Source organism: Entelurus aequoreus, linkage group LG10, assembly GCF_033978785.1.
Source record: "Entelurus aequoreus isolate RoL-2023_Sb linkage group LG10, RoL_Eaeq_v1.1, whole genome shotgun sequence".
Classification (NCBI taxonomy): Eukaryota; Metazoa; Chordata; class Actinopteri; order Syngnathiformes; family Syngnathidae; genus Entelurus; species Entelurus aequoreus.
This window is the reverse complement of record NC_084740.1, coordinates 57,144,748-57,164,776: the sequence shown is the minus strand read 5'-3', so window position 1 is coordinate 57,164,776 and position 20,029 is coordinate 57,144,748. Positions and strand designations below refer to the sequence as shown.

Here is a 20,029-nt window from a genome sequence, read left to right as displayed (position 1 = left end):
AGATGCTGAGGCTGTGCATGTGAGAAGAACCTTAGAGAGAAGAAGAGGAGGAAGATGCTGAGGCTGTGCATGTGAGAAGAACCTTAGAGAGAAGAAGAAGAGGAGGAAGATGCTGAGGCTGTGCATGTGAGAAGAACCTTAGAGAGAAGAAGAAGAGGAGGAAGATGCTGAGGCTGTGCATGTGAGAAGAACCTTAGAGAGAAGAAGAAGAGGAGGAAGATGCTGAGGCTGTGCATGTGAGAAGAACCTTAGAGAGAAGAAGAAGAGGAGGAAGATGCTGAGGCTGTGCATGTGAGAAGAACCTTAGAGAGAAGAAGAAGAGGAGGAAGATGCTGAGGCTGTGCATGTGAGAAGAACCTTAGAGAGAAGAAGAAGAGGAGGAAGATGCTGAGGCTGTGCATGTGAGAAGAACCTTGGAGAGAAGAAGAAGAGGAGGAAGATGCTGAGGCTGTGCATGTGAGAAGAACCTTAGAGAGAAGAAGAAGAGGAGCAACAGGGTGGTTGGAAGCTATCAAGAGGAGGTTTCCTGTTTCTTCATGCTGGACAAGGTTGGTATCTTTGGAACACTTTTATGCATGACTTTGTTGAAGTGATGCTGGTGTTAAGTTGCAAGGGAGAGCAGCAGCAAGAGAAGAAATATCACTTGCAGCAGCTGGAAGTTGCTTGGTGGCACATGACAGATTCCCTTTCTTCATCCATGACAGTTAGGAGATTCCCTTTCTTCATCCATGACAGTTAGGAGATTCCCTTTCTTCATCCATGACAGTTAGGAGATTCCCTTTTATCATCCATGACAGTTAGGAGATTCCTTTTCTTCATCCATGACAGTTAGGAGATTCCCTTTCTTCATCCATGACAGTTAGGAGATTCCCTTTTATCATCCATGACAGTTAGGAGATTCCTTTTCTTCATCCATGACAGTTAGGAGATTCCCTTTCTTCATCCATGACAGTTAGGAGATTCCCTTTCTTCATCCATGACAGTTAGGAGATTCCCTTTCTTCATCCATGACAGTTAGGAGATTCCCTTTCTTCATCCATGACAGTTAGGAGATTCCCTTTCTTCATCCATGACAGTTAGGAGATTCCCTTTCTTCATCCATGACAGTTAGGAGATTCCCTTTCTTCATCCATGACAGTTAGGAGATTCCCTTTCTTCATCCATAACAGTTAGGAGATTCCCTTTCTTCATCCATGACAGTTAGGAGATTCCCTTTCTTCATCCATGACAGTTAGGAGATTCCCTTTCTTCATCCATAACAGTTAGGAGATTCCCTTTCTTCATCCATGACAGTTAGGAGATTCCCTTTCTTCATCCATAACAGTTAGGAGATTCCCTTTCTTCATCCATGACAGTTAGGAGATTCCCTTTCTTCATCCATGACAGTTAGGAGATTCCCTTTCTTCATCCATGACAGTTAGGAGATTCCCTTTCTTCATCCATAACAGTTAGGAGATTCCCTTTCTTCATCCATGACAGTTAGGAGATTCCCTTTCTTCATCCATGACAGTTAGGAGATTCCCTTTCTTCATCCATGACAGTTAGGAGATTGCTTTTCTTCATCCACACAAAAGTCTTCTCCTGGGTCTCATTTGTCTCTCCTACAAGATAACCCGAGGGCAGCACTTGTCAGCTTTTATGATTGTGACTGTGAGCATTGTTTGGGTCTTGATTATATGTGGAAAGTTATATGGAATATATGTGGAAAGTTATATGGAATATATGTGGAAAGTTATATGGAATATATGTGGAAAGTTATATGGAATATACTGTATGTGGAAAGTTATACGGAATATATGTGGAAAGTTATATGGAATATATGTGGAAAGTTATATGGAATATATGTGGAAAGTTATATGGAATATACTGTATGTGGAAAGTTATATGGAATATATATGGAAAGTTATATGGAATATATGTGGAAAGTTATATGGAATATACTGTATGTGGAAAGTTATATGGAATATATGTGGAAAGTTATATGGAATATACTGTATGTGGAAAGTTATACGGAATATATGTGGAAAGTTATATGGACTATATGTGGAAAGTTATATGGAATATATGTGGAAAGTTATATGGAATATACTGTATGTGGAAAGTTATACGGAATATATGTGGAAAGTTATATGGAATATACTGTATGTGGAAAGTTATATGGAATATATGTGGAAAGTTATATGGAATATACTGTATGTGGAAAGTTATATGGATTATATGTGGAAAGTTATATAGAATATACTGTATGTGGAAATGATTATTTTTATTCAAAATCGCTGAATTTTCACATTTGCCGTTCAAATACTGAGAAGAGACTTGCGGTGAGTCAGCAGCCTGTTGAGCCTCACCATGGATTGCGCAATGACTCGGCTAACTGCTGGCCTGCTGTGCAGTGAGAGCGTATTGCTATATGAATTATATTATACATTTCCATAGTTTAGTTAGCTGAGGTATATAATGTACAGTGTATTTTGTCAACAACTGTATGTGTGTAACGTATTTCTTGTGCTGAGCAATCATAAAACGGCTGCTTAGACGCACTGGCTGAGGCTCGCAGTAATCCCGCCTCCTGGTGGTAGAGGGCGCTAGTGATCCCAGAGATCATTCTTGCGACTACTCGGCTGCAGAAGAAGTGACAACAAGCAGCAACAGTTAGCAGCGATCGTTTATTTTTTTCCTCTCGCCGCAACTTTTAACATGGAGGATTACATATCTAAAATAAAACAGTTTTTGTTATGCCTGTTTGATTGTGGACTATTACTGACACCTTGTGGCGATGGGGAAATGCTGCGCGTCATCAGTTTGGGCACTTCCGGTTTACGATGTCAGTTCAGTTCATGAGACAATAAGAAGTAGACAAGTTGTGTTAGCTTTTACAAGCCTTGGAAAAGATAAGTCTGTAAGTAAACTGTTGAACTTGTTTATGTGGCTCAATATGAAGGTGGAAAGTGGCTACATTTGATAGTAAGATGTCTATTGAAAAAACATTTTTGTGCAGTAATTTAATGGATGTTTGAGGACTTCAAATGGCTGCCGGTGGTTTATTTCCACCATAGAAATAGTTTCAACACTCAGAAGTGTTTGTTTGATGGTGGTGCTGTGTGTTTGTGTGGAGCTGATGTTTACATATTGTGTATTACATTTCAGTGTGTTGATTGAATCATATAGCTTATACATTGTCATTGTTTGTATTTCAGTTTTACAAACAAACAAAAACAAAAAAAAGTCCAGTGCAAGACAAAGCAAGATCAACAACAATAAAGAGCCTAAATGGATTCATCTGCTTTGGAACTTTATTAGAACGTCCTGGATTGGTTGTTAGCTGTCTGCCAAGCTGTAGAACCTCAACACATATAGAAGACTTTTCTAAACTGGACTTTCAATGGAAGCAGGAGGTAATACTTAAAGGAAGATCTCCATCGAGACAGAGAGACTTTTAAAACTGAAGAAAGATAAGGAAGACTTCTATATATATATATCGGGCGGTATAGCTCGGTTGGTAGAGCGGCCGTGCCAGCAACTTGAGGGTTGCAGGTTCGATCCCCGCTTCCGCCATCCTAGTCACTGCCGTTGTGTTCTTGGGCAAGACACTTTACCCACCTGCTCCCAGTGCCACCCACACTGGTTTGAATGTAACTTAGATATTGGGTTTCACTATGTAAAGCGCTTTGAGTCACTTGAGAAAAAGCGCTATATAAATGTAATTCACTTCACTTCACTTCACTATAAACAAGTTATCGATGCTTTTGTTCAGAAGGAGCGGCGCATGAATTTCATTTATAAGTAAAGGTAGAACCATAACGTTTTTTTTATTAAATGTGCTTTTTTGTGTGCTAGTTTGTATGTGTAAAGTTAAAGTTAAGTTAAAGGCCTACTGAAATTATTTTTTTTAATTTAAACGGGAATAGCAGATCCATTCTATGTGTCATACTTGATCATTTCGCGATATTGCCATATTTTTGCTGAAAGGATTTAGTAGAGAAAATCGACGATAAAGTTCGCAACTTTTGCTCGCTGATAAAAAAAAGCCTTGCCTGTACCGGAAGTAGCGTGACGTCACAGGAGCTAGTATTCCTCACAATTCCCCATTGTTTACAATGGAGCGAGAGAGATTCGGACCGAGAAAGTGATGATTACCCCATTAATTTGAGCGAGGATGAAAGATTCGTAGATGAGGAACGTTACAGTGAAGGACTTGAGAGGCAGTGATGGACGTATCTTTTTTCGCTCTGACCGTAACTTAGGTACAAGCTGGCTCATTGGATTCCACACTCTCCTTTTTTTATTGTGGATCACGGATTTGTATTTTAAACCACCTCGGATACTATATCCTCTTGAAAATGAGAGTCGAGAACGCGAAATGGACATTCAGTGCCTTTTATCTCCACGACAATACATCGGCGAAATGCTTTAGCTACGCACTAACGTGATAGCATCGTGCTTTAACTGCATATAGAAACAAAAAAATAAATCCCTGACTGGAAGGATAGATAGAAAATCAACAATACTATTAAACCGTGGACATGTAAATACACGGTTAATGCTTTCCAGGCTGGCGAAGGTTAACAATGCTGTGCTAACGACGCCATTGAAGCTAACTTAGCAACTTAGCAACGGGACCTCACAGAGCTATGCTAAAAACATTAGCTCTCCACCTACGCCAGCCAGCCCTCATCTACTCATCAACACCCGTGCTCACCTGCGTTCCAGCGATCGACAGAAGGACGAAGGACTTCACCCGATGCGTTTGGCGGCCCGGAGACGTAGGAAGTCAAGGTGAGGTCGGCGGCTAGCGCGGCTAGCGCTCCAACAAAGTCCTCCTGGTTGTGTTGCTGTAGTCCGCTGCTAATACACCGATCCCACCTACAACTGTCTTCTTTGCAGCCTTCATTGTTCATTAAACAAATTGCAAAAGATGTCCAGAATACTGTGGAATTATGAAATGAAAACAGAGCTTTTTGTATAGGATTCTACGGGGTACCATAACTTCCGTTACTCTGACTTCGTCACGCGCATACGTCATCATACCGCGACGTTTCAGCCGGATATTTCCCGGGAAGTTTTAAATGTCACTTTATAAGTTAACCCGGCCGTATTGGCATGTGTTGCAATGTTAAAATTTCATCATTGATATATAAACTATCAGACTGCGTGGTCGGTAGTAGTGGCTTTCAGTAGGCCTTTAAAGTACCAATGATTGTCACACACACACTAGGTGTGGTGAAATTTGTCCTCTGCATTTGACCCATCCCCTTGTTCACCCCCTGGGAGGTGAGGGGAGCAGTGGGCAGCGGCGGCACCGCGCCCGGGAATCATTTTTGGTGATTTAACCCCCAATTCCAACCCTTAATGCTGAGTGCCAAGCAGGGAAGAATGCTGGTATGAGCTTTTAAAAATAACCCGTTAACTGCTGCCAATCAAATGGTGAATAAGATACTCTTTAGGGTTCATATGTTTGTAAATCTGACTGGGATGAAGTCAGTGCCTCACCAGCCATGAACCTCACCGCACGTCACTGATATATATATGTGTATGTATATATATATATATATATATATATATATATATATATATATATATATATATATATATATATATATATATATATATATATATATATATATATATAAATGCATAATTGGCAATATTGCACATACTTTCATTAAAAAGGCAATAAAATGTTACACATACATTTAAACAAATACAAACATTAACACAAATCTGTTATAATTATATAGTTTTGCTATATTTTTGTATACACTACCGTTCAAAAGTTTGGGGTCACCCAAACAATTTTGTGGAATAGCCTTAATTTCTAAGAACAAGAATAGACTGTCGAGTTTCAGATGAAAGTTCTCTTTTTCTGGCCATTTTGAGCGTTTAATTGACCCCACAAATGTGATGCTCCAGAAACTCAATCTGTTCAAAGGAAGGTCCGTTTTGTAGCTTCTGTAACGAGCTCAACTGTTTTCAGATGTGTGGACATGATTGCACAAGGGTTTTCTAATCATCAATTAGCCTTCTGAGCCAATGAGCAAACACATTGTACCATTAGAACACTGGAGTGATAGTTGCTGGAAATGGGCCTATGTAGATATTGCACCAAAAACCAGACATTTGCAGCTAGAATAGTCATTTACCACAATAGCAATGTATAGAGTGTATTTCTTTAAATTTAAGACTCGTTTAAAGTTATCTTCATTGAAAATAAGGACATTTCAATGTGACCCCAAACTTTTGAACGGTAGTGTATGTTGCTGCTTATTGTACGCTGTACCGTGTTGGGAATTTTTAGATTTTCTAGAGAATTATCCAATCCTTTTAGTGACTTTTCTTTATTAAAAACGACTAGCAACAAACCTAGCATCTTTTTCTGGTGTTATTGTAGACCAGTGGTGGATGCTGGTCTTTGAAGTAGGGGAAGCTCATTTTCAGCTACTCTCTCAACCAAAGTACAGTCTCCAATAACAGATGAAAAAGATACAAATATTTTAAAAAGAAAATGTAACATAAAAATGGTAAAATTCTCCTTGTCAACAGAAACAATGAAATGAAAGTTGAAAAAATGCTCAGGCCGTGATTTGTATTTCAAGATGGCTGATCCGCTCATTTTGCTGTCAATCAAAATGGGATTCATCAGATCATCCAATCATCATTCCCAGGCCAGCCGAGACCGAGCCCACTTCTGACGTCCTCAACGTAGCGAGCCTGACGTCCTCAACGTAGCGAGCCTGACGTCCTCAACGTAGTGAGCCTGACGTCCTCAACGTAGCGAGCCTGACATCCTCAACGTAGCGAGCCTGACGTCATCAACGTAGCGAGCCTGACATCCTCAACGTAGCGAGCCTGACCTCATCAACGTAGCGAGCCTGACGTCCTCAACGTAGCGAGCCTGACGTCCTCAACGTAGCGAGCCTGACGTCCTCAACGTAGCGAGCCTGACATCCTCAACGTAGCGAGCCTGACGTCATCAACGTAGCGAGCCTGACGTCATCAACGTAGCGAGCCTGACGTCCTCAACGTAGCGAGCCTGACGTCATCAACGTAGCGAGCCTGACGTCCTCAACGTAGCGAGCCTGACGTCCTCAACGTAGCGAGCCTGACATCCTCAACGTAGCGAGCCTGACCTCATCAACGTAGCGAGCCTGACGTCCTCAACGTAGCGAGCCTGACGTCCTCAACGTAGCGAGCCTGACGTCCTCAACGTAGCGAGCCTGACGTCCTCAATGTAGCGAGCCTGACGTCATCAACGTAGCGAGCCTGACGTCCTCAACGTAACGAGCCTGACGTCATCAACGTAGCGAGCCTTACGTCCTCAACGTAGCGAGCCTGACGTCCTCAACGTAGCGAGCCTGACCTCCTCAACGTAGCGAGCCTGACGTCCTCAACGTAGCGAGCCTGACGTCATCAACGTAGCGAGCCTGACGTGCTCAACGTAGCGAGGCTGACGTCCTCAACGTAACGAGCCTGACGTCATCAACGTAGCGAGCCTGACGTCCTCAACGTAACGAGCCTGACGTCATCAACGTAGCGAGCCTGACGTGTCGTGGCGATGCTTACATCATTACAACATCCTGTTGTGGTGATGCTTACATCATTACAACATCCTGTTGTGGTGATGCTTACATCATTACAACATCCTGTTGTGGCGATGTTTACATCATTACAACATCCAGTTGTGGTGATGCTTACATCATTACAACATCCTGTTGTGGTGATGTTTACATCATTACAACATCCTGTTGTGGTGATGCTTACATCATTACAACATCCTGTTGTGGCGATGCTTGCATCATTACAACATCCTGTTGTGGCGATGCTTACATCATTACAACATCCTGTCGTGGCGATGCTTGCATCATTACGACATCCTGTCGTGGCGATGCTTACATCATTACGACATCCTGTCGTGGCGATGTTTACATCATTACGACATCCTGTCGTGGTGATGCTTACATCATTACAACATCCTGTTGTGGCGATGTTTACATCATTACAACATCCTGTCGTGGCGATGCTTACATCATTACAACATCATGTCGTGGCGATGCTTACATCATTACAACATCCTGTTGTGGCGATGCTTACATCATTACGACATCCTGCTGTGGCGATGCTTACATCATTACAACATCCTGTTGTGGTGATGCTTACATCATTACAACATCCTGTTGTGGCGATGCTTGCATCATTACAACATCCTGTTGTGGCGATGCTTACATCATTACAACATCCTGTCGTGGCGATGCTTGCATCATTACGACATCCTGCTGTGGCGATGCTTACATCATTACAACATCCTGTTGTGGCGATGCTTGCATCATTACGACATCCTGCTGTGGCGATGCTTACATCATTACGACATCCTGTTGTGGTGATGCTTACATCATAACAACATCCTGTCGTGGTGATGCTTACATCATTACAACATCCTGTTGTGGTGATGTTTACATCATTACAACATCCTGTCGTGGTGATGCTTACATCATTACAACATCCTGTTGCGGTGATGCTTACATCATTGCGGTGATGCTTACATCATTACAACATCCTGTTGCGGCGATGCTTGCATCATTACAACATCCTGTTGTGGCGATGCTTACATCATTACAACATCCTGTCGTGGCGATGTTTACATCATTACAACATCCTGTCGTGGCGATGCTTACATCATTACAACATCCTGTCGTGGCGATGTTTACATCATTACAACATCCTGTCGTGGCGATGCTTACATCATTACGACATCCTGTTGTGGCGATGCTTACATCATTACAACATCCTGTCGTGGCGATGCTTGCATCATTACAACATCCTGTCGTGGTGATGCTTACATCATTACAACATCCTGTTGTGGTGATGTTTACATCATTACAACATCCTGTCGTGGTGATGCTTACATCATTACGACATCCTGTTGTGGTGATGTTTACATCATTACAACATCCTGTCGTGGTGATGCTTACATCATTACAACATCCTGTTGCGGTGATGCTTACATCATTACAACATCCTGTTGTGGTGATGCTTACATCATTACAACATCCTGTTGTGGTGATGCTTACATCATTACGACATCCTGTTGCGGTGATGCTTACATCATTACAACATCCTGTCGTGGTGATGCTTACATCATTACGACATCCTGTTGTGGTGATGCTTACATCATTACAACATCCTGTTGTGGTGATGCTTACATCATTACAACATCCTGTCGTGGTGATGCTTACATCATTACAACATCCTGTTGTGGTGATGCTTACATCATTACAACATCCTGTTGTGGTGATGCTTACATCATTACAACATCCTGTTGTGGTGATGCTTACATCATTACAACATCCTGTTGTGGTGATGCTTACATAATTACAACATCCTGTTGTGGTGATGGATGTCTTTTTCCAGCGGACACATTTTGGGTGCATCACTAGTCAGTAGAGTGCAAGTAATATGCTTTGTATATCAACTCATACAATATATTACTTACATTTGCTGTGACATAAATATGCTAAGTATATCAACTCATACAATATATTACTTACATTTGCTGTGACATAAATATGCTAAGTATATAAACTCATACAATATATTACTTACATTTGCTGTGACATAAATATGCTAAGTATATGAATGTGTGACACATCAAGCGTGTTCCACTTGACAGCTGAGTGGCTAACACTGCTGGATGCTTCGTGATGATGGATGTAAAAAAGCCACTTGGATGAATATTATAATGTTTCAAAAGAACATTAAGGTTGCTTCCAGCCTTTAATGCCAATTGAGGTACATCATTTGGGGAATAATATGAAATGATCTTCTTCCAAAACTAGCAGTCATTCATTACAATCATGAATAATTAAATGCAGTGCCATCATTTGTTGAGAAAATGCATTTATGTGAATAAAAATGAGTTTTGAGGCACAGATGGACACGGGGAGGTGGCGTCGTGATCGGGGTCTCGGCAGAAGCTGACAAGGTGATCGTTTGGAGTGAGGAGTGTTTCACATTGAGAAGACCTCCTCAAACAGTAAGACTTGATAGTACATGATAGGCTGTACTATTACAGTACAATTACAGCATGTACATGATAGGCTGTACTATTACAGTACTATTACAGCATGTACATGATAGGCTGTACTATTACAGTACAATTACAGCATGTACATGATAGGCTGTACTATTACAGTACAATTACAGCATGTACATGATAGGCTGTACTATTACAGTACAATTACAGCATGTACATGATAGGCTGTACTATTACAGTACAATTACAGCATGTACATGATAGGCTGTACTATTACAGTACAATTACAGCATGTACATGATAGGCTGTACTATTACAGTACAATTACAGCATGTACATGATAGGCTGTACTATTACAGTACAATTACAGCATGTACATGATAGGCTGTACTATTACAGTACAATTACAGCATGTACATGATAGGCTGTACTATTACAGTACAATTACAGCATGTACATGATAGGCTGTACTATTACAGCATGTACATGATAGGCTGTACTATTACAGCATGTACATGATAGAGTGTACTATTACAGTACAATTACAGCATGTACATGATAGGCTGTACTATTACAGTACAATTACAGCTAGAGATGTCCGATAATATCGGTCTGCCGATATTATCGGCCGATAAATGCGTTAAAATGTAATATCGGAAATTATCGGTATCGGTTTTTTATTATCAGTATCGTTATTTTAAAAAAAATTATTTATTTTTTTAAATTAAATCCACTTAAAAAACACAAGATACACTTACAATTAGTGCACCAACCCAAAAAACCTCCCTCCCCCCATTCACACAAAAGGGTTGTTTCTTTCTGTTATTAATATTCTGCTTCCTACATTATATATCAATATATATCAATACAGTCTGCAAGGGATACAGTCCGTAAGCACACATGATTGTGCGTGCTGCTGCTCCACTAATAATACTAACCTTTAACAGTTAATTTTACAAATTTTCATTAATTACTAGTTTCTATGTAACTGTTTTTATATTGTTTTACTTTCTTTTTTATTCAAGAAAATGTTTTTAATTTATTTATCTTATTTTATTTGATTCATTTTTTTAAAAAGTACCTTATCTTCACCATACCTGGTTGTCCAAATTAGGCATAATAATGTGTTAATTCCACGACTGTATATATCGGTTGATATCGGTATCGGTTGATATCGGTATCGGTTGATATCGGTATCTGTAATTAAAGAGTTGGACAATATCGGCATATCGGATATCGGCAAAAAGCCATTATCGGACATCCCTAATTACAGCATGTACATGATAGGCTGTACTATTACAGTACAATTACAGCATGTACATGATAGGCTGTACTATTACAGTACTATTACAGCATGTACATGATAGGCTGTACTATTACAGTACAATTACAGCATGTACATGATAGGCTGTACTATTACAGTACAATTACAGCATGTACATGATAGGCTGTACTATTACAGTACAATTACAGCATGTACATGATAGGCTGTACTATTACAGTACTATTACAGCATGTACATGATAGGCTGTACTATTACAGTACAATTACAGCATGTACATGATAGGCTGTACTATTACAGTACAATTACAGCATGTACATGATAGGCTGTACTATTACAGTACAATCACAGCATGTACATGACAGGCTGTACAATTACAGAATGTTGTTGTCATGGTGATGGATCCCCTTTCAGTCGATATGAACAAAAGAGCAAAAGCATGAAGTATTCTCTCAGCAATTGAAATTCCTTGCTTACACAAAAGAAACAGAAACAGAAATAGGCAGCACAGGCCGAGGCTAGCAGCTAAAAGCACATTTAAATGCACAACTCATTTCACCTGGAGAAAGATGAGAATGTCAAGTTGTCAAAGTGGTATTTTTGACTGTAAGTCGCTCCCTCCATTGACTTGACAGTGTCACACCTGAGGATGCCAGCGTCAGGTCAATCATATTCCACGTGATTGACAACAGAAAAGCAGCGATATCATTTTCCACTTCATGGGAGCCAAAGAGAGGACTGAACATTCTTAATGCACCGCACCTCTCACAGCTCACTCAATAAACTAAATAAGCAGCTCCCATTAAATCCTCTTCTCCCATCCTCCATCCAACTTTTAACTACTCATTATCTGCAACTCTTGTATAAACCTTATTATTGCCTCCCACTCGGGGAAATGTCAGACTGATGGAGACACGTCATGGAGCGAGCGAGCAAGAGAGAGAGAGAGAGAACTGTAATTGTGGAGGGAAAACAATAGGAAGAAAGACATTTGCTACAATAGAGCTGCTTCTAGACCAGGGGTCACCAACGCGGTGCCCGCGGGCACCAGGTGGCCCGTAAGGACCAGATGAGTAGCCCGCTGGCCTGTTCTAAAAATAGCTCAAATAGCAGCACTTACCAGTGAGCTGCCTCTATTTTTTTAATTTTATGTATTTACTAGCAAGCTGGTCTCGCTTTGCCCGACATTTTTAATTCTAAGAGAGACAAAACTCAAATAGAATTTGAAAATCCAAGAAAATATTTGAAAGACTTGGTCTTCACTTGTTTAAATAAATTCATTAATTATTTTACTTTGCTTCTTATAACTTTCAGAAAGACAATTTTAGAGAACAAATACAACCTTAAAAATGATTTTAGGATTTTTAAACACATATACATTTTTACCTTTTAAATTCCTTCCTCTTCTTTCCTGACAATTTAAATTAATGTTCAAGTAATTTTTTTTTTTAATTAATTGTAAAGAATAATAAAAACATTTTAATTTAATTCTTCATTTTAGCTTCTGTTTTTTCGACGAAGAATATTTGTGAAATATTTCTTCAAACTTATTATGATTAAAATTCCAAAAAATTATTCTGGAAAATCTAGAAAATCTGTAGAATCAAATTTAAATCTTATTTCAAAGTCTTTTGAATTGATTTTAAAATTTTTGTTCTGGAAAATCTAGAAGAAATAATGATTTGTCTTTGTTAGAAATATAGCTTGGTCCAATTTGTTATATATTCTAACAAAGTGTAGATTGGATTTTAACCTATTTAAAACATGTCATCAAAATTCTAAAATTAATCTTAATCAGGAAAAATTACTAATGATGTTCCATAAATTCTTTTTTTAAGTTTTTCTCTTCTTTTTTTCGGTTGAATTTTGAATTTTAAAGAGTCGAAATTGAAGATAAACTATGTTTCAAAATTTAATTGTCATTTTTTTTCATGTTTTCTCCTCTTTTAAACCGTTCAATTAAGTATAAATATCATTAATTATTAATAATAACAGAGTTAAAATTGAGCAAATTGGCTATTTCTGGCAATTTATTTAAGTGTGTATCAAACTGGTAGCCCTTCGCATTAATCACTACCCAAGAAGTAGCTCTTGCTTTCAAAAAGGTTGGTCACCCCTGTTCTAGATACTGTTTCTATGACAAGTATTTGGCAGTAAAACTAATGCAATATAATAAATACACACAGGATATATTTAGTTAACCCACCATGTGGTAGAGCAGATGTACCACTTCTACATACAGCTACAAAAGTAAAACAACAAAAAAGGAGCAAAGATCATTTTATTGTGCATACAATTGCATCCTACATAGACAAAGAAAGAAATAACTTTTTTTTTTGGAGAAAAATAAGGCGTGGCTAAGATGCGCAAGCAGTAGTTTGCCTCTGCGGTAACTCCGGTGAAAACTCTAAGATTTAATTCAAATTCTGCTTTTTTTTTTTTAAATTAAGACTGACAACGCTTGGCCAACTACAAACCCCATTTCCATATGAGTTGGGAAATTTTGTTAGATGTAAATATAAACGGAATACAATGATTTGCAAATCCTTTTCAACCCATATTCAGTTGAATATGCTACAAAGACAACATATTTGATGTTCAAACTCATAAACATTTTTTTTTTGCAAATATTCATTAACTTTAGAATTTGATGCCAGCAACACGTGACAAAGAAGTTGGGAAAGGTGGCAATAAATACTGAAAGAAGTTGAGGAATGCTCATCAAACACTTATTTGGAACATCCCACAGGTGAGCAGGCTAATTGGGAACAGGTGGGTGCCATGATTGGGTATAAAAGTCGATTCCATGAAATGCTCAGTCATTCACAAACAAGGATGGGGCGAGGGTCACCACTTTGTCAACAAATGCCTGAGCAAATTGTTGAACAGTTTAAGAAAAACCTTTCTCAAGCAGCTACTGCAAGGAATTTAGGGATTTCACCATCTACGCTCCGTAATATCATCAAAGGGTTCAGAGAATCTGGAGAAATCACTGCACGTAAGCAGCTAAGCCCGTGACCTTCCATCCCTCAGGCTGTACTGCATCAAAAAGCCACATCAGTGTGTAAAGGATATCACCACATGGGCTCAGGAACACTTCAGAAACCCACTGTCAGTAACTACAGTTGGTCGCTACATCTGTAAGTGCAAGTTAAAACTCTCCTATGCAAGGCGAAAACCGTTTATCAACAACACCCAGAAACGCCGTCGGCTTCGCTGGGCCTGAGCTCATCTAAGATGGACTGATACAAAGTGGAAAAGTGTTCTTTGGTCTGACGAGTCCACATTTCCAATTGTTTTTGGAAACTGTGGACGTCGTGTCCTCCGGACCAAAGAGGAAAAGAACCATCCGGATTGTTCTAGGCGCAAAGTGTAAAAGGCAGCATGTGTGATGGTATGGGGGTGTATTAGTGCCCAAGACATGGGTAACTTACACATCTGTGAAGGCACCATTAATGCTGAAAGGTACATACAGCTTTTGGAGCAACATATGTTGCCATCCAAGCAACGTTACCATGGACGCCCCTGCTTATTTCAGCAAGACAATGCCAAGCCACGTGTTACATCAACGTGGCTTCATAGTAAAAGAGTGCGGGTACTAGACTGGCCTGCCTGTAGTCCAGACCTGTCTCCCATTGAAAATGTGTGAAGCCTAAAATAGCAGAAGGGAGACCCCCGGACTGTTGAACAACTTAAGCTGTACATCAAGCAAGAATGGGAAAGAATTCCACTTCAAAAATGTGTCTCCTCAGTTCCCAAACCTTTACTGAGTGTTGTTAAAAGGAAAGGCCATGTAACACAGTGGTGAACATGCCCTTTCCCAACTACTTTGGCACGTGTTGCAGCCATGAAATTCTAAGTTCATTATTATTTGCAAAAGAAAATAAAGTTTATGAGTTTGAACATCAAATATGTTGTCTTTGTAGCATATTCAACTGAATATGGCTTGAAAAGGATTTGCAAATCATTGTATCCCGTTTATATTTACAGAGCATTCAAAGTTCCTTCCACTGGAACTAAGGGGCCAAGCCCAACTCCTGAAAAACAACCCCACACCATAATTCCTCCTCCACCAAATTTCACACTTGACACAGTGCAGTCTGAAATGTAGCGTTCTCCTGGCAACCTCCAAACCCAGACTGGTCCATCAGATTGCCAGATGGAAAAGTGTGATTCATCAGTCCAGAGAAGGCGTCTCCACTGCTCTAGAGTCCAGTGGTGACGTGCTTAGTTTACACCACTGCATCCCACGCTTTGCATTGGACTTGGTGATGTATGGCTTAGATGCAGCTGCTCGGCCATGGAAACCCATTCCATGAAGCTCTCTGCGTACTGTACGTGGGCTAATTGGAAGGTGACATGAAGTTTGGAGCTCTGTAGCAACTGACTGTGCAGAAAGTCTTTGCACTATGCTGACCTCTCTGTCAGTTTACCTGGCCTACCACTTGGTGGCTGAGTTGCTGTTGTTCCCAAACTCTTCACTTTTCTTAGAATAAAGTTGACTTTGGAATATTTAGGAGCGAGGAAATTTCACCATGGGATTTGTTGCACAGGTGGCATCCTATGACAGTTCCATGCTGGAAATCACTGAGAGCGGCCCATTCTTTCACAGAAACAGTCTCCATGCCTAAGTGCTTGATTTGATACACCAGGCCAAGGGATTAGGACACCTGATCCCACAGACATATTCTTAGGAATGACTTCTTGCCACTTAGCGCTGGTTTTTTGCAGAACCACAACAAAGTGTTTGGCTAACAACAAAGACCATCCAGCGGCTGTGTTGTTCTTTGCTGATGTCTTCATGCCATAAGACTTCTTTCTTTTTCAATTCCCACCAGGGCCGTTGCTTCTGCGGGTGCACTCTATTTTGAATCCAAGGTCAGGCAGATGAAGATGTAGATGATGGGGGAACATTTCCAAGAAATAGAGAATAAGCCCTGAGTCGGGTGTTGAACGAAGAGTCTGTGAGATCTTCTCCTTTGTGCGTACGTCATCCATGGAGATGTTTCCCTGAGACGACTACTGCTTGTTATCATTTACTTCAATAAGTGCCTTAAAGGGCTCCTCTAGTGCTGACAACATTCTGTCAGAGTTGTGGACTAAAAATGATGCCTACAATTTGGATGTCACGTGTGTCTCCTTTGCATTTCTATAACAGCTGTTAGAAGCAGATAGTGGACGAGCTTCCTTATGGTTGTCACCATTTCAAACTATCAAGTGTTCCATATTCTTCCTCATGGTCGTCACCATTTCAAACTATCAAGTGTTCCATATTCTTCCTTATAGTCGTCACCATTTCAAACTATCAAGTGTTCCATATACTTCCTTATGGTCGTCACCATTTCAAACTATCAAGTGTTCCATATTCTTCCTTATAGTCGTCACCATTTCAAACTATCAAGTGTTCCATATTCTTCCTTATGGTCGTCACCATTTCAAACTATTAAGTGTTCCATATTCTTCCTTATGGTCATCACCATTTCAAACTATCAAGTGTTCCATATACTTCCTTATAGTCGTCACCATTTCAAACTATCAAGTGTTCCATATACTTCCTTATAGTCGTCACCATTTCAAACTATCAAGTGTTCCATATTCTTCCTTATAGTCATCACCATTTCAAACTATCAAGTGTTCCATATACTTCCTTATAGTCGTCACCATTTCAAACTATCAAGTGTTCCATATACTTCCTTATAGTCGTCACCATTTCAAACTATCAAGTGTTCCATATTCTTCCTTATAGTCATCACCATTTCAAACTATCAAGTGTTCCATATTCTTCCTTATGGTCGTCACCATTTCAAACTATCAAGTGTTCCATATACTTCCTTATGGTCGTCACCATTTCAAACTATCAAGTGTTCCATATTCTTCCTTATGGTCGTCACCATTTCAAACTATCAAGTGTTCCATATTCTTCCTTATAGTCGTCACCATTTCAAACTATCAAGTGTTCCATATTCTTCCTTATGGTCGTCACCATTTCAAACTATCAAGTGTTCCATATACTTCCTTATAGTCGTCACCATTTCAAATTATCAAGTGTTCCATATACTTCCTTATAGTCGTCACCATTTCAAACTATCAAGTGTTCCATATTCTTCCTTATGGTCATCACCACTTCAAACTATCAAGTGTTCCATATACTTCCTTATAGTCGTCACCATTTCAAACTATCAAGTGTTCCATATTCTTCCTTATGGTCGTCACCATTTCAAACTATCAAGTGTTCCATATTCTTCCTTATGGTCGTCACCATTTCAAACTATCAAGTGTTCCATATTCTTCCTTATAGTCGTCACCATTTCAAACTATCAAGTGTTCCATATTCTTCCTTATAGTCGTCACCATTTCAAACTATCAAGTGTTCCATATTCTTCCTTATAGTCGTCACCATTTCAAACTATCAAGTGTTCCATATTCTTCCTTATGGTCGTCACCATTTCAAACTATCAAGTGTTCCATATTCTTCCTTATAGTCGTCACCATTTCAAACTATCAAGTGTTCCATATTCTTCCTTATGGTCGTCACCATTTCAAACTATCAAGTGTTCCATATTCTTCCTTATAGTCGTCACCATTTCAAACTATCAAGTGTTCCATATCCTTCCTTATGGTCGTCACCATTTCAAACTATCAAGTGTTCCATATTCTTCCTTATAGTCGTCACCATTTCAAACTATCAAGTGTTCCATATTCTTCTTTATGGTCGTCACCATTTCAAACTATCAAGTGTTCCATATACTTCCTTATGGTCGTCACCATTTCAAACTATCAAGTGTTCCATATTCTTCCTTATAGTCGTCACCATTTCAAACTATCAAGTGTTCCATATTCTTCCTTATAGTCGTCACCATTTCAAACTATCAAGTGTTCCATATACTTCCTTATGGTCGTCACCATTTCAAACTATCAAGTGTTCCATATTCTTCATTATAGTCGTCACCATTTTAAACTATCAAGTGTTCCATATTCTTCCTTATGGTCGTCACCATTTCAAACTATCAAGTGTTCCATATTCTTCCTTATGGTCGTCACCATTTCAAACTATCAAGTGTTCCATATTCTTCCTTATAGTCGTCACCATTTCAAACTATCAAGTGTTCCATATTCTTCCTTATAGTCGTCACCATTTCAAACTATCAAGTGTTCCATATTCTTCCTTATAGTCGTCACCATTTCAAACTATCAAGTGTTCCATATTCTCCCTTATGGTCGTCACCATTTCAAACTATCAAGTGTTCCATATTCTTCCTTATGGTCGTCACCATTTCAAACTATCAAGTGTTCCATATTCTTCCTTATAGTCGTCACCATTTCAAACTATCAAGTGTTCCATATTCTTCCGTATGGTCGTCACCATTTCAAACTATCAAGTGTTCCATATTCTTGCTTATAGTCGTCACCATTTCAAACTATCAAGTGTTCCATATTCTTCCTTATGGTCGTCACCATTTCAAACTATCAAGTGTTCCATATTCTTCCTTATGGTCGTCACCATTTCAAACTATCAAGTGTTCCATATTCTTCCTTATGGTCGTCACCATTTCAAACTATCAAGTGTTCCATATTCTTCCTTATAGTCGTCACCATTTCAAACTATCAAGTGTTCCATATTCTTCCTTATAGTCGTCACCATTTCAAACTATCAAGTGTTCCATATTCTTCCTTATAGTCGTCACCATTTCAAACTATCAAGTGTTCCATATCCTTCCTTATGGTCGTCACCATTTCAAACTATCAAGTGTTCCATATTCTTCCTTATAGTCGTCACCATTTCAAACTATCAAGTGTTCCATATTCTTCCTTATGGTCGTCACCATTTCAAACTATCAAGTGTTCCATATTCTTCCTTATAGTCGTCACCATTTCAAACTATCAAGTGTTCCATATCCTTCCTTATGGTCGTCACCATTTCAAACTATCAAGTGTTCCATATTCTTCCTTATAGTCGTCACCATTTCAAACTATCAAGTGTTCCATATTCTTCTTTATGGTCGTCACCATTTCAAACTATCAAGTGTTCCATATACTTCCTTATGGTCGTCACCATTTCAAAATATCAAGTGTTCCATATTCTTCCTTATAGTCGTCACCATTTCAAACTATCAAGTGTTCCATATTCTTCCTTATAGTCGTCACCATTTCAAACTATCAAGTGTTCCATATTCTTCCTTATGGTCGTCACCATTTCAAACTATCAAGTGTTCCATATTCTTCCTTATGGTCGTCACCATTTCAAACTATCAAGTGTTCCATATTTTTCCTTATGGTCGTCACCATTTCAAACTATGAAGTGTTCCATATTCTTCCTTATGGTCGTCACCATTTCAAACTATCAAGTGTTCCATATTTTTCCTTATGGTCGTCACCATTTCAAACTATCAAGTGTTCCATATTCTTCCTTATGGTCGTCACCATTTCAAACTATCAAGTGTTCCATATTCTTCCTTATGGTCGTCACCATTTCAAACTATCAAGTGTTCCATATTCTTCCTTATGGTCGTCACCATTTCAAACTATCAAGTGTTCCATATTCTTCCTTATGGTCGCCATCATTTCAAACTATCAAGTGTTCCATATTCTTCCTTATGGTCGTCACCATTTCAAACTATCAAGTGTTCCATATTCTTCCTTATGGTCGTCACCATTTCAAACTATCAAGTGTTCCATATACTTCCTTATAGTCGTCACCATTTCAAACTATCAAGTGTTCC

General features: G+C 39.3%; 1 protein-coding gene across 1 annotated transcript in view; it reads left to right on the top strand.

Annotated features, from left to right (window-relative positions):
- Positions 1-405: 405 nt before the first annotated feature.
- LOC133658036 (protein shisa-like-1a) overlaps positions 406-20,029 on the top strand; it is a gene marked incomplete at its 5' end in the record, with an annotated part of 112,184 nt that continues 92,560 nt past the window's right edge. The window contains one exon of the mRNA XM_062059641.1: positions 406-548. Coding sequence (XP_061915625.1) covers positions 406-548 — 143 coding nt within the window. The remainder of the gene's footprint in view (positions 549-20,029) is intronic.